This window comes from Globicephala melas, chromosome 10 (genome assembly GCF_963455315.2).
Source record: "Globicephala melas chromosome 10, mGloMel1.2, whole genome shotgun sequence".
In the NCBI taxonomy this organism is placed as follows: Eukaryota; Metazoa; Chordata; class Mammalia; order Artiodactyla; family Delphinidae; genus Globicephala; species Globicephala melas.
Genome location: NC_083323.1, coordinates 4,016,666 through 4,031,878, shown reverse-complemented (window position 1 = coordinate 4,031,878; position 15,213 = coordinate 4,016,666). Strand labels below are relative to the sequence as shown.

General features: G+C 42.4%; 1 protein-coding gene across 1 annotated transcript in view; it reads left to right on the top strand.

Annotated features, from left to right (window-relative positions):
* Nucleotides 1-15,213, top strand: part of ATXN10 (ataxin 10) — a 150,512-nt gene that overhangs the window by 17,019 nt on the left and 118,280 nt on the right. The window contains exons 2-3 of the mRNA XM_030855647.2: nucleotides 4,482-4,673; nucleotides 9,716-9,798. Of these exons, the coding sequence (XP_030711507.1) occupies nucleotides 4,482-4,673; nucleotides 9,716-9,798 (275 nt within the window). The remainder of the gene's footprint in view (nucleotides 1-4,481; nucleotides 4,674-9,715; nucleotides 9,799-15,213) is intronic.

Below are 15,213 nucleotides of genomic sequence, written 5' to 3'. Positions count from 1 at the left end.
TTGGTTAAAGCAGAAATGACAGCAATTTTTATTATTAACAACATTTGTAATATACAAACGATTGACTGATCTTTACTGGTTATTTCACTGTCGTTAATCATTACACATACTTAGCTGTGCTGTCTTGACAGTGAACATGGAATTTGCAGACAGTACATTAGGACTCCTTTGGATCTGTAATGCCAAATAGCTTTCTTTCAAGGCTGTGGAGAAGGTAAAGAGGTACAGAAGAGAGTTAAATGTTTTCATAGTAGTTACTGTTAATGAAAAGCTTTTTTTGTCCTCATCTGATGAAAGTTGTTAATTTATTATATTGTATAAAAATATGGTGAATAAAATCTGTAGATATTTATTATATGGCTCTAGAGGAAAAGGTTTTTTTTTTTTTTTCCATTCACCCTTTATAGAGGGGTACAGACTCTAAGAAATAGTCTCTGCTGGGCTTCCCTGGTGGCACAGTGGTTGAGAGTCCGCCTGCCGATGCAGCGGACATGGGTTCGTGCCCCGGTCCGGGAAGATCCCACATGCTGCGGAGCAGCTGGGCCCGTGAGCCATGGCCGCTGAGCCTGTGCATCCGGAGCCTGTGCTCCGCAACGGGAGAGGCCAAAACAGTGAGAGGCCCGCGTACTGCAAAAAAAAAAAAAAAGAAAAAAAAGAAATAGTCTCTGCTTTCAAGAAATTTAAAATGTAGTTAATTGAGTTACAACCCCTCACCTCTCCCTCCCCCTTTAAGCTTACCCATTCAATGGGTAAGCTTATCATTCAGTGGGGAAGGAGAAATTAGATGTTTCTTAAATACCAATTATAAGATATCAACATCTTAAGATATGACCATTTTTTTTCAAATTTTTGGGTCCAGGATGTGTGCATTTCTTAATGGGAATGAACGAGTTGAGCTAGTTCCTCAGTGTTTGCCTTTTTCCAGTTGCTGCTGCAAAGTACACTGATTTCACTGCTCCCATCAGGCCTGGTGCCTGGCTCAGGGCACATGCTCAAGTACATGAGTTACCTGACAAGTCTGTGAAGCAGTTAGATCCCGCTCTGAATACGCGAATAGTCTCATCACTGTTTTAAACTTGAATTGAACAAATGCAATTAGTGAATGCAGGTCTGGGCCCTAGAGATACAGAAAAAAATAAGGTAGTCTCTATTTTTCTGGGATTTATAGTCTAGCTGGGGTGATAGACCGCATCAGTGAATGTAATCTGATGTGGGTAAGTGCAATTCCATTCTATGGACCGAGCTCCAGGGGCGCATAGAGATGGGATGCGGCTCCCCTGAGTACTCTGAGTAGCAGAGGAGTCTCACCAGGGCTGTGAGTTTTCAGAGGCCTGAAAGGAGCCCCCAGATTCTTCCAGGCAGAGGCTTGGGTGGGGGTGGTGTGAGAGGGATTCTGGGGGAGGGCATACATGTGAACAGACCCAGAGGATTGCCAGTGCTTGCTGGTTTCAGGAATCCATGGGGAGGACAAATGACAGTGATCACAATCCCAATTTATTTTCTCTTTATACTGCGTATGTGAACTGTTGTATGCCGATAGATGTTGCTGTGATTACTCTTTAGTAGCTATTAATAGTTACTTGTGTTTCAGGAATCTTTTGGTTGGCCGTAGTTCAGGTAAACATTTTTCTTTTGGTTAAAAGTGTAATGAAGGAGAAAGGCATGGTGTATATGTGACAAATTAACACGTAACATTGGAAATTATTTAGGGTGGTTCATGAACTTACTAATTGTTCTATGGTTGGCATATCAGTTAGCCAGTTTTCCTAAGAACAGTGCTGTTATTTTGTGTTGTCTATTATAGTTTGATTTCAAAGCCTTTGCTGTGCTAGATGTCAGTTTTGAGTGAAGCAGCGGTTAAGATTTCAAAGAGTGACATCAGAGAAGACCATTCACAGTAGGAAGGTGGTGCCCATGAGAGAGGGAGCTTGTGAAGGACCCGCTGAAAGAAATCATACTGGCTTCTTTACCTCAGGTATAAACACACATTTCTTAGTCATCGTAGGAGAAAAGAAAAAAGAGGCTTTATTGTAGATTATTGGAGTTCTAGAGCTCTACTTTTACTTGACTATAAGATTAAGTAATAAATGTCATCAAAACTTTATGCAGGTGGGGCAGATAGAGGTAATTAGGTTTATTCTTTGTTGTAGAAATCATGATCACTCTTGGCGTTCTTCAGAATGCTTTACACCCCTGGGCACTTCCTTAGCGTGTTAATAGTGCCTGCACTATATTTAGTATTGTTCGAGCCCAGAGCACGCCTCCCCCAAATAAGCCTCAGTGGCATATTGATTTTTTTTTAATTAAAGTTACTTAAGAAAAAGCCAGTGCAAGAGGGACGCTCTGAGCCTCCTCTCTGTTGAAAGCAGGCAGTAAATCTCCGTGTGAGAGGTACCCTCCCTGCATCTGGAGTCAGAAGGACAGCCTTATCCCCAGAGGTGAATTTGGGGCCAAGAAGCCTATATAAACAAACCTTGTTTCCTCTATAACGTACTACCCCACGTCCAGACTCTCCTTAGATTCTTCACTAACTAAGCACCCAAAGCCTAAGTTTCTTTGTTCAGTCAATTCCTCAGAAATTTAGTGTTTCTTTGTCTAAAAAGTATAAAAGCCGCCTGCTGTGGCACATTTTTTAGGTCCCATTTCTATGAGACTTCCATGCACACGAATTAGAATTTCTTTTTCTCCTGCGTGTCTGTCAATTTTATTATTAGTCCAGTGGCAAGAGCTCTCGGGGTAGAGTGGGAATTGCCTTCTCCCCAGCAGCACCCACTTCTCCTTAAAGCTGTCCTGAGAGTGTTAGTGAATCTCCTTTTTGTCATATTGTCACTGAAAGTGGCTTACGCACTCCATTGTTTTATACAGTTTCTGAGGCAGGACTAATGCTGCACTTTTGAACTTTGGCTTTTTTATTTCGTCGCTTAATTGCTGCGACCCTGAGTCAAAGCTTCATGATCCCCATTTAGAGAGGGCCAACGGGGGGAGGTGGGGCAGATTATTTTATGCACGATTTCCCAGTTTTTAATTGATTATATTCTGCCTCTTTCCAAAAACAAATCTGACGTGCCTTAAAAAATAAATACAGTTAGATAAAATAAAGGTAAGGGAGGAAATTGGAGGGGAGGGAAAAGCCAGAAATAAGGTTAGTACTCAGAAGTCATGCTGAGGGATTCATAGTGTTAAAGATGGGTCGTGGGTTTGACTCCAGGCTTCTTAAAGGCAAAGACAGAGGAGAACGTGATAAATAAAGTGATTTATATCATCCATCCTTAAGATAAAAAGGCGACACTTGGAGTACAAGTATTTATGGTCCTGAAGCTCGCGGAGGGAGTGTCTTCCAGGCCCCCCGAGCAAGCACAGCTGCTTGGGGCGCTCCAGTGGCCGGGCTTCTGGAGAAACGCGCGCTCCCCGGTGGTCTGGCTTCAGTTCATCCAGGGGGTGAATGTAGGGCGCTGGGATTCCACGGTGCGCGCACAGGGAGGACATGCCTATGGTCAGGACTTACCTTGTAAGAGTCTCTTCAGTTGTCTAACAGCAGTTTTTCTTCTGACATTAAAGCGGATTCTTGTTTCTTTAGGGGATTCACGGAATGAGGAAATGGGCTTGCATTTAGGTGCCGTGCTGCACACAGAAATCCTTCTCTTCATAGCTGTGGAATGAGAGCCAGTGCGGGCAGTGCTCCTGGCGTGAGAGGCCGTGGGAACTGAGGTGCCCAGTTGTGGGTGGGGCGGGGTGAACAGCCACAGGTTCATCCCCTGCCCCGGGCACACACTCTGCCTGGAAGCGAGCTCGCTCTATCTCTCTGTCCGTCTCCCTCTGCTTCTGTCTGTCTCCTTCCCTCCTTCCTGCTCCCCCGGCTCCCTATCTTTGTGGTTGAACGTGTGTAAGCTCAGAGCACTGCTTCTGGCTCCTCTATCTAAGAATGGGTAATGGCTCTGCCCCCCAGGCAGTCCTTCGTGAGGATCCTTTCTCATAACTTTACTTCAGGTACACACTGGGTGACAGAGGACATGGTTATATTCTCTGTCTAGAACGTGAGATGCAGATATTCTGGTTTGACTAGGGGCAGACCCATAACCATAAACAGTCACCTTAAACGGGGGTTCGGGTTGTTGTGGGGGTGGAAATCCGACTGTTTCAGTTGGAATTGTGGCTCCAAAAGTTATTAGCTGAGGGATGTGGGCAAGTTACATAGACTCTTCTGTGTCAGGTGTCTTGTCTTTAAAATGGAGAGGACAGTATTGGCTTCATAAGGTTAATGCAAAGATTAAATGAGATAATACAGGGACAGGTTGATAAGAGCAGTGCCTTGGCGAAGTGCTCAGTGTACAGAGCTCTTTTGTGTCGTAAACTAAGGAGCTGGAACAGATAGGCCTAGCTTGCCTCCCCACAAAATTAAGTACCAGCAGTGTTCTGAAAAGGACATTTGGAAATGTCTTTTTCTTTTTTTTCTGGTTTGTAACAATTTTATCCTTTTTCAGAGAAACAGCACCCAGGACTATTTTCCAAAGAGTCCTGGATATCTTAAAGAAATCTTCTCATGCCGTTGAGCTGGCCTGCAGAGACCCATCCCAAGTGGAACATCTGGCTTCCAGTCTGCAGTTAATAACGGAGTGCTTCCGGTGTCTCCGGAATGCTTGTATTGAGTGTTCTGTGAACCAAAATTCAATCAGGTACTATTCTTTGTAGTTACATATATGCCTTTGATAATATCTCTTTGTGTGCGTGCATGCTGCTTCTGTCATGTTGGCCTACCTGTTAGAGATGGTTTTGGCATCGCAGTCACCTGTGTTTATTAGGAGACTCTCCGTCTCCGGGGACAGGTGCTCTGCAGGACTTGCTGTGGGAGACTCCTGGTGTGTATGTCATGGGACAACATGTGTAACGTTAGGGGTCATTCAGGTTTCTCACTTGTATTTATGATGTTTTGAGGGATTTGGTTTTTTACATAACACAATGATTTGAACTTAATTTTGATTCTTTGATTCTAGATTCTGCCTGCCTAAATACATTTGCAGTTCTGGACTTCACTTTTCTTAGTTGTAGGTGTTTTAATTAGTTTTAGTGTTTTAATTAGTTGCCCTTGTGTTTACTTCAAACAGGGAGCACGATGTGAATTTCTAAGACTGTTTATCTTAAGCGTTCCTTAAGATTGTGTAAAGTTGCCAGCTGCTGCCACCTAATTTATAATATACAACTAAAATGTGGTTACCAAGATGAGCAAGAGAATTGCCCTGTCCTGCTCTTGTTCTTCTACATGTTACACTCTCCTCCCAGAACTGAGCACCCTTCCTCTTTGATTTTATGCAATCTGCTTTTTATTAACAATTTTTACTTGTGATGAAGTTAGAAGCCACAAAGCATGCTCACTTTTATTTCCTGGACTTGAATGTAGACAGAGCCCCCGGGCTCCCTGTTACTGCCATGATGAGTGAAGTCGGGCTGGCCCAGAAGCTGATGGAGAGACTCCCTGTGCTGCCTAGACGGTCTATACCTGAGGCTTTGATATGATTAATGAGGTTTTTTTAGATCAAAGGAGAGGGAATCAAAAGAGAGAGTTGTTTAACTTCAGCACAAAATTGCACATGGCGTCCCTATACAGATAAATGGATAGAAACAGTAATGATCTTGGTAGTAATAGTTAACATTGAAAAAGTATAACTAGAAGCAGCTAGAAGCAGCAGGCCAGAGGCTAGATTATTTTGTCCCTTTCTAGGCAGGGAGGCCCTCTAGTGTGACGGGAGAGGGAAAGGAGAGCCCTAGAATGGAAATTCTAACCATTCAGGGCATCAGCTCCTGGGAAAAACATTTTTGTGGTCAGAAAGACAACAAAGATTCTGGTAGGGACTTTGAGGTCAACCTTAACTAAAGCTGATATTCCCGAGCCTGTCAAGATTCAGATCTCAACCAGTATGTATTTTTCTGATTTTTTCAGTTATTAAAGAGTTAATTAAAAAGTAGGATGCTATTAAGGCCTAGACCTTTTTACATCTTTTGTCTGAACATTGCACTTTGTATGGACTGGAATTATTTTTTGCCAAGGATGTATGGAACATGGGGTATGATACAGCAAAGCAAACAGTCTGAGTCATGTGGAATTTCAGGAAGGACTCAAAGAAGACTGTTGAAAGCAGTTAGCTCTGCATGTAAATACAATGCCTGTTGCTGGGGTCGCTATACTTTTACTGCAGAGAGCCAGATAAATAGTTCAGGCTTTGTGATCTCTGTCAGAGGGGCTCACTTCTCCCATTGTAGTAGAAGGGAGCCATATGTAGTACGTGAACAAACGCACATGCTGTGTTCCAGTAAAACCTCATTTGTGAACACGGAACTTTGAATTTCATAGAATTTTCTTGTCATGAAGTTACATTTTTCTCCCCCCACCAAATCTGGCCATACAGAAGCAGGCAGTGGGCCCAGGTGCCTGGCAGCCATTCATATATGTAGAGGCAAGAGGAGGAACAGAGGTGGAACAGCATCTTCTTTTCGGAGGCAGGTGCTGAGCCCCTTTTCCCACCAGTCTTGTGTTCGGATAAAGAGGAAAGGAGCAATGGCTGTCTGCCCACCTGGCCCTGGGGAGGGGAGAGAGGACTCTAGCCTTGTGCACACCGACCCTGACCCTCTTCTTTAGCAGTGAATGTCTTGGTATAATTCTGATTTATGTTGAGAAGAAGTGAAGAAGGTAGGGAGCTGTATGAGTTTCCTTTGCTGCTGTAACAAAGTACTGCAAATTCAGTAGCTTAAAATAACAGAGATTTACTATCTGACAGTTCTGGAGGTCAGAAGTCCAAAATCAGTTTTCCTGACCTAAAGTTAGTGTCAGCAGGGCTGGTTCCTTCTGGAGTCTCTAGCAGAGAATTGATTCCTTTGGCTTTTCTAGCTTCCTGAGGCTGCCTGCATTCCTTTACCTCAGAGCAACACTGTAACCTCTTCCAGTCTCTTTCTGACTCTGACCATATGGCATCCCTCTGATAAGGACCATTATGGTTACATGAGGCCCACCCAGGTGATTCAGGATAATCTTCCCATCTTCAAACCATTAATTTAATCACTCCTAGAAAGTCTCTTGTGGTATTTTCTGACCAGTTCTTATTCTCCAAAAACAGCCAGCAGTCCAACAATTCAGTTCCATTCCGACACTAACTACCTCAAGTTAGTGGCTTCAGATCCCGTAACTTCATGACTCAGTCCCACAAGACTGCCCCACCTTGGATGCCAGCTGCAAATGGGGTACCCAGGCTACATTTCTGCCCAGCTGACTACAAATGCAGGGGTTCCCAGGACACCTCTCAGGTTTGATAATTCAGTAGAACGACTCACAGAACTCAGGATAGCACTTTACATTCTGTTCCTAGTGTACTGTAGAGGGACAGCCACCTGGAAGAGATGCATAGGATGGGGCTTCTGCGCCCTCTCCAGGCATGCCATCTTCTGAGCACTTTGATGTGCTCATCAGCCCAGTCAGAAGCTTTCCAAACTCATTGTTTCGGACTTTTTGTGGAAGTTCCATCACATAGGTGTGATTGATTAAATCACCGGCCATGGTGATTGAGCTGCCTTCCCTTCCTCAGAGGTAGGAGGTTGGGGTTGAAGGTTCCAGCTGTCTGATCTTAGGGCTGGTCCCTCTGGTAGCCACCTCCCATCCTGCAGGCCCAGGAAGAGTCCCCTCTTTAGCATAAGCTCAGGTATGGTTGAAAGGGGCTTGTTACGAATAACAAAAGGCCTTCCTCTCACACAGGAGCTTCCAAGGGTTTTAGGAGCTCTGTGCCAGAAACTGGATCAAATATAAATTGATTACATCACATCTCTTTGCCATGTAAGGTAATATATTCAGTTTCCAGAGTTTAGTATGTGGACATCTTTAGGGGGCCATTATTTTGCCTAGCGCAGTCTACCCTTTGGCCCCTAAAGATTCATGTCTGTCCTATTTGCAAAATACATTCATCTCGTCTCAAGGTCCCCCACATTCTCGACCCGTTCAGCATCAACTCAAGCCCCAAGTCTCATCTAAGTCTCATTAGCTAAAAAGTCCCAAATCTTAGCACCTAAATTACATCTGGGTGAGACTCTGGATGTGATTCATCCTGAAGCAAAATTCCTCTTTATCTTTGGACATGTGAGACTAGACACGACGTTGTCTGCTCCCAAAATACAGTGGTACGACAGGCCTAGGGTAACAGCTTTAGACATGACCCTCTAAAAGAGGAGGAAATTGAGGGAAAAGGGAGTCACTGGTCCCAAGCAATTTCAGAATCCAGTTGGGCAAACTCAGGTTTTGAGGCCTGGGAATGATCCTCTGTGGCTTGGGGCTCTGCCCTTAGTCCTACCCTCAGAGTCATCCTTCCTTTTTCTCAAAGGGTAAGAGTCATACATGTTTTCAGCTGAGTAACTTTATCAGCCTCTTTCCTGCCTGTGGGATTTTGGGAGTTTAACAGCCTTCTTTCATTTCATCCTTTCTCTGTGCATTTCATCCAGGTTGGCAGAGTTTCTACTGGTATAACATTCTCAAAAACCTTGTGGGTCTCACATGTATGTCACGGGGAGTTATATACCATTAAGCAATCTAGGGTCTGCCGTAGAGCTTTCTTAGATAACCCCACCTTTATTCCTGATTTCTGCTGAGATCACTGAGGGGAATGAGTAACACTCCTAGTCTCTTTAAAGAGCCCTCTGTGTAACTGAACACCAACCTTTTGGTTCTTCCAAGACATTAGCAAAAGGTCATCCAGCCACATCCTTGGCTTTCTCTCCAGAGCACAGTTTCCTCACAGTGAATAGTCTAGTTTTAGCGTCTTTTGCAATCCGGATAGACTGAGAATTTCCCAAATCATACCTGGTTCCCTTTTAGTCTCCTCTGTCTCTCGCCTCTCGCATTTTACCATACACACCAAGAGGAAGTCAGGCCACGCCTTCAACGTGTTGCTTGGAAATCTGCTCAGCTAAATATCCAGGTTCATCGTTCTGCTAAGCTTCTGCCGCTGGAGAAAAAGGATTCTTCCGTCCAGTCTCCAGTAACGAGTTCCTCATTTTCTTCTGAGATCTCACCAGCAGTGCCTTCAGTGTCCACGTTTCTATTCAAGGCATCTAGGCCTTTTCTGTCACGCTTCTCAAAATTCTTCCAGCCTCTGCCCATTGCCAGATCCCAGAGCCACGTCCACGTATCTGTGTGTTACAGCAGCACCCCATTTCTCCTACCCACAGTAGTGTCCTGTTGCTACTTGACAAATGACTAAAAACGTAGTGGCTTAAAATAACACATTTATTATCTTACAGTTCTGAAATTCAGAAGTCCACAGTGGGCCAACATGGCTGAACCCCTTTTGGAGGCTCTAGGGGAGAATCATTTTCCTTGCCTTCTCCAGCTTATAGAGGCTGCCTGCACTCCTTGGCTCATGGCTGCCCTCCCTGACCCTCTAGTATTCCTCTTATAAGGACCCGTGTGACACATTGGGCCCGCCTGGTTAATAATCCAGGATAGTCCTTTCATCTCAAGGTCCTTAATTTATTCACGACTGTAAAAGTCCCCTTTGCCATGTAAGGTAACGTATTCACAGGTTTTGGGTATTAGGATGTGGATACCTTGGAGGGCCATTATTCTGCCCACTACAGGAACTGTTAACCGGTAGTCTCCGCATTCATTGTGGATCATAATTTGAAGTGCAGGTTTAAGAAAAAGAGTGTGTCTAACTTTGTCCTTTTTAAAAACCTTATACAGGAACTTGGATACAATTGGTGTTGCTGTTGATTTGATTCTTCTTTTTCGTGAACTTCGAGTGGAACAGGAATCCCTGTTGACAGGTAATTTGCAGTATGATTCATGGATTACTTATATCTTTGAAAAGGATTTAAATACCAGTACTCTGAGTATTACATCATTCATTAAAGCAGATGGTTCTGTATTTCATGATACAGAGAAACTTCATTAGTGATATTAAAGAATCATCATAGAAGGAAGTTGTAGTGACTTCCAATTTTCTCCCTCTGTTGTGGGCTAAATTGTGTGTGTTCCACCCACCCCGCCTCCCCCAATTCATATGTTGAAGTCCTAACCCCTAGTGTACTTCAGAATGTGATTATATTTGGAGACAGGGCCTTTAAAGAGATAATTAAGGTAAAATGAGGTCATACGGGTAGACCCTAATCGAGTGTCACTGGTGTCCTTATAAGAAGAGATGAGGACACAGGTGCAGAGGGACAACCATGTGAAGACACAGGGAGAAGATGACCACCTGCAAACCAAGGAGGGAGGCCTCAGAAGCAGTCAGTCCTGCCGACGCCTTGACCTCAGACTTCTAGCTTCAAAACAGAAAACACATTTTTCTTGTTTAAGGCACCCAGTCTGTGGTACTTCGTTATGGCAGCCCTAGCAAAGTGTTACTGTGTCTTTTAATATGTGTCGATGTGGCAGGCCCTATTCTCGGTGTTGCATGTGATCTGAACAGGGACCAAAGCAGTCAAAAATCTCTGTCCTCAGATGTGTTCGTTCCAGTGAGCGGAGCCTTGTATTAAGTATATTAAATAAGGCAAATATACAGCATGACACAGAGGGAAGTTAGCTCTGAGTGTTAATAGCTGTGGGTATGGGATTAAGAGAAAAACCAAGCTCCTTAATTTGAAGACCAGGCAGCTTTTCCAGACTTTTTGGAATGTTTTTGGTTCTTGAACTACTTGCATCAACACTTCCTTGGACAGAGGTTGTCATCATACCATTATATTTAAAAATAAAAACATATAATTTTAACAGGTGATCTCTTTATGCAAGGAATTGAAATACTTGTGGGTAAACCTAAGTCATTTAATAGAACATCTCAATGTAAATATCCAGCGTATAAAATGTACTAGATTGGAGGTTAAAAAAATTTTTTTTAGTGCTAATTCAATGAATAGTTACTTCAAATGAGAGCTCTCCAGCTGTATTTAAAATGTTGCTTTATATACAATTCTTAATGCCTATACTTACCGTATAAAGTGAAGCATGCTTATCTGAATGTTAGTGGGGAGGCTGCTTTGAGAAGGTAGAGAGAGAATTTGAGCTGATCGTCTTTCTTCAGAGGCATAGAGACCGAGGCCCACAGTGAAACAGGCTAACTGAACTGTCAGAGGTACCACCCAGCTTAGTTTAGTTCTCATTCTACTCTGTGATTTCTTAGTGTTTTCATTTAAAACTCATTTGTTAAAATTCCTGTGTCTTTCTATTTGATTTAGGATTCTTCCTCTGGGACATTGTAATTATTTTTTGAACTAATTAAATTATCTAAGAATTGGCACACAAAGTGTTGGCTCTAAGTTTTTTGGAACAGCAATAATTTCTTTAGTATTCTCAATTTGGTAGGGTGTAGCATTAGGTTGTAAAGTGTTTTAAAATGTTGTATATTTAAAAGTATTCTTGTAGCTCCATTTTGTGATAAAACAGAAGCCTCAGTGCTCAAATTGGGGGGTTAAAAACCAGCAGTAAAATACAGATTTCACTCTCTTGTATGGAAAAGCAGTTATTTTTGAAGTCTGACTGTGGTATGATAATTCAGAAAGAGAGTTCAGAATGTACTACGTTTTATAATTGCTGGAAAAAACACCGATGTGGTGGGTAGTGTGTCACTGACAGAGCTGAGGAACTAGGGTGGGCAGGAGTAGGTTTCTCTGGTAATGGTGGATTCCTAAATAAGACACCAGAGGAAGCACTGCACAAACGCTGTGAGTAAATAACTGTCAGAGCGGAGCCAGCCCTCCTCCACCTGTGCGTAGAATCCCATCCCCACTCGCCCACTCAGAAACTCTTCCCCTGAAAGTGTCCCCTTTCTCTCCGGCATCATCCCTTTCCCCTCTTTACTCTGTCATTTCACCAGCGTATAATGTGCTCTCCTGTTTTCCACTTAAGAGTGTCTTCCCTTGACTCTGTGTCCCGCTCGGTCCAGTATCCCTTGTCTTTATCCCACAGCTGCTACAGAAGATTGGTTACTTGGTGTTTACAAAATGTGATGAAAGATTATTTCATCCTTTCTTCTCAGGATTAATTTTCTCTTCACTGAAGCGAATAGATGATCTAGCAAAAAAACCAAAGGAGCACATTTCTGAAACTTTTCATGAACTGGTTTGCCATTGATGAATAAATCAGTTGTTTGGTTGGCGGCTTGGCTGTTCATTGATATCGACCAGTCAGAGGGCGTAGATCTTCATAGACCTGTTTTATGTTAGGTATATTAAGAGTTGTTCACAATTTATGTGGTTGCAGTTATATCAGTTAATACATTTTTTATTGTTACGAGATTCACATCACATAAAATTAACCACTTTAAAGTGAACAATCGAGTAGCATTTAGTGCATTCACAGTATTGTACAGCCACCACCTCTGTCTAACTGGAAACATTCTCATCACCCCAAAAGGAAACCCTGTACCAACTGAGCAGTTGCTTTCCATATCCCAGTTCCCTGAGCCCCTGGCATCCACCATTCTGCATTCTGTCTCTATGGATTGCCTGTTCTGGCTTTTTCATATAAATGGAATCATAGAATTTTGTGACCTTTTTTGTCTGACTTCTTTCAGTTAGCATAATGTTTTTTGAGGTTCATCCACATTGTATATGTATCAGTGCTTCATTTCTTTTTGTGACTGAATAATATTCCATTGAATGCATAGAATACATGTTTTGTGTATCCGTTCATTCATTGATGGGCATTTGGGTTGTTTCCACCATGTGGCTCTTGTGCCACTGTTTGGCTGTTAGAATAGTGCTGCTCTGAACATGTGTGTACATATATTTATTTGAGGACCTGTTTTCAGTTCTTTTGCGTGTATACCTAGGAGTGGAATTGGTGTGTCAATTTTATATTTAAATTTTTAAGAAACTGCCAGACTTTTCCATAGCAGCTGCTTTATATTTTCACCAACAGTGTACAAGGTTCCAGTTTCTCCACGTCCTTGCTGACATTTGTTTTCCTTTTTTTGGAGTATAGTTATCCTGGTGGGTGTGAAGTGGTATCTCATCGTGGTTTTGATTTGCATTTCCCTAATGACGAATGACGTTGAACATCTTCTCATGTGCCTTTTGGTTATTTGTAAATCTTCTTTGGGGAAATGTCTATTGAAGTCCTTTGTCCAGTTTTTTTTTTTTTTTTTAAGATTTTTTTGACGTGGACCATTTTTAAAGTCTTTATTGAATTTGTTACAATATTGCTTCTGTTTTGTGTTTTGGTTTTTTGGCCGTGAGGCATGTGGGATCTTAGCTCCCTGACCAGGGATCGAACCCGCACCTCCTGCATTGGAAGTGTGGAGTCTTAACCACCGGACTGCCGGGGAAGTGCCCTTCGCCCAGTTTTTTTTTTTTTTTTTTTTTTTTTTTTGGTGGTACGCGGGCCTCTCACTGCTGTGGCCTCTCCCGTTGCGGAGCGCAGGCTCAGCGGCCATGGCTTACGGGCCCAGCCGCTCCGCGGCGTGTGGGATCTTCCCGGACCGGGGCACGAACCCGTGTCCCCTGCATCGGCAGGTGGACTCTCAACCACTGTGCCACCAGGGAAGCCCCCCCTTTGCCCAGTTTTTAATTGGGCTTTTAAATTTTGTTGTCAAGTTGTGAGAGTTATTTATGTATTGTGGATACTAGGAATTATGTTGAATCTGAAGATCCACTTGGGGAGAACTGCCATCTTAATGATATTGAGTCTTCCGGTCCATGAATAGGGAACATCTCTCCATTTATCTGGGTCTTCTTTTTCAATTGTATCAGTTTCAAGTAGATGGCTTGCGTCTGTTGACAGAGTTGGAAGGACATTACTGAGGCAAAAAGGGAAAGTGGAAGTGATACTTCTCACTACCTTCTTGAAAAAGGCAGCCAGTGATATTACTGAATTTTATTTGGAATTCAAGAATGCAACTTTGTTTCAACAATGAAGCTTAAACAAATTTTATAGTATGTTAGTTCAAACCTAATAACAAATCTTTTCAAAAGCGTTCTTGTTCCTTGATACAGTGCCTGTACTATCTTTTGACTTTCTCTGTGAGGACCTTACTCTTTGTAGATTTTTAGCAGGGTATCTGTGCCAGTTTTTTGTTACCGCTCTTGAGGTAAGAACTATAATTACGTTGTCAAAATAATATTTAGAGTATTATTTTCAGAGAATAATTGCAGTGGTGTGACGAATATATTATGCTCATCAAATTATATGTAAACATAAGCATGAGTTATTTTAATTGAGTTATTGGTGTTGTTTTTGGCCTTTGTTCTTTTCTAATCTGTAAAAATAATGTTGGGCTTTTTGAGGGGCTTTGTAACATTTGCAGTATTTACATAAAGATCACTTGATAAGCTGTTTGGTAAAAGTAAACTGTCATTTGTACTTTGTCTGGAGTTTTCTTTTCTTGTTTCTAGGACGTCTTTAAACCTTTTCCTTCCCAGAATTGTGTTCTGATTCAGAGTGCTAATTTTTAGTTGCCTGATGAATTGTTGGGTTGTTTGGCTTTCAGACCGACTTATATTGTTGGCTTTTTTTGTGTGTTAAATTAAATCTTACAAGGATTTCCGTGTTAATACTCTAAAATACTCAGCAGAAATAGAAATGTCATTTTACACTACGACTTAAGATGAAAATGAAGGTATTATTTTTTATTATGAACATTTTATATAATTTCATTATAGAGTGATTTTTAAAAATGAAAAGAAAAATAATCATTGTATATGCCGGCTACATTAGGCAAACACTTGACTTTTTTCTAGTCATCCTTCAGTATTTGTGTGTATGGCTGTGAATGTGTATTGCAGTTTGTATCCTGCTTTAGTTTAGATTATAATGTGAATTCAGTTTTGAGGTTCTTGGTTCGGCATTTTGTCTTCAGAGTTTTTTATCTCAGTGTTTTGCTTTTTGGCCACAATTTCGCAACTCTTCTTTGAGCAGCCAGTTGTCGAGTTACTATGAATAAGTGAATAGCACAGGCACATTACACGCCTCAACCTTTTTCATCTTTACAGCTGCTCTGCCTTTGAGCTATTGGAGCAGCAGCGACAGGCTTTGAAGGGAAGGCCTGGGTTCCGGAAAAGTCTGAGGACAGAGGACCCGAGCTCCGGGCCTGGGTCAGTAGGCCCATCCCTCCCTCCTAGCAAAGCAGGGATCTAGGAGGTTGAAGGTCTTTGGAAGTCCTCTTGCCCTTAAAAACATCTCCTGGTTGCTGCCTGGCCGGGATTTCCGTTAATAGAGCAGGATCTTTCATTTCATCTCAGACTCTC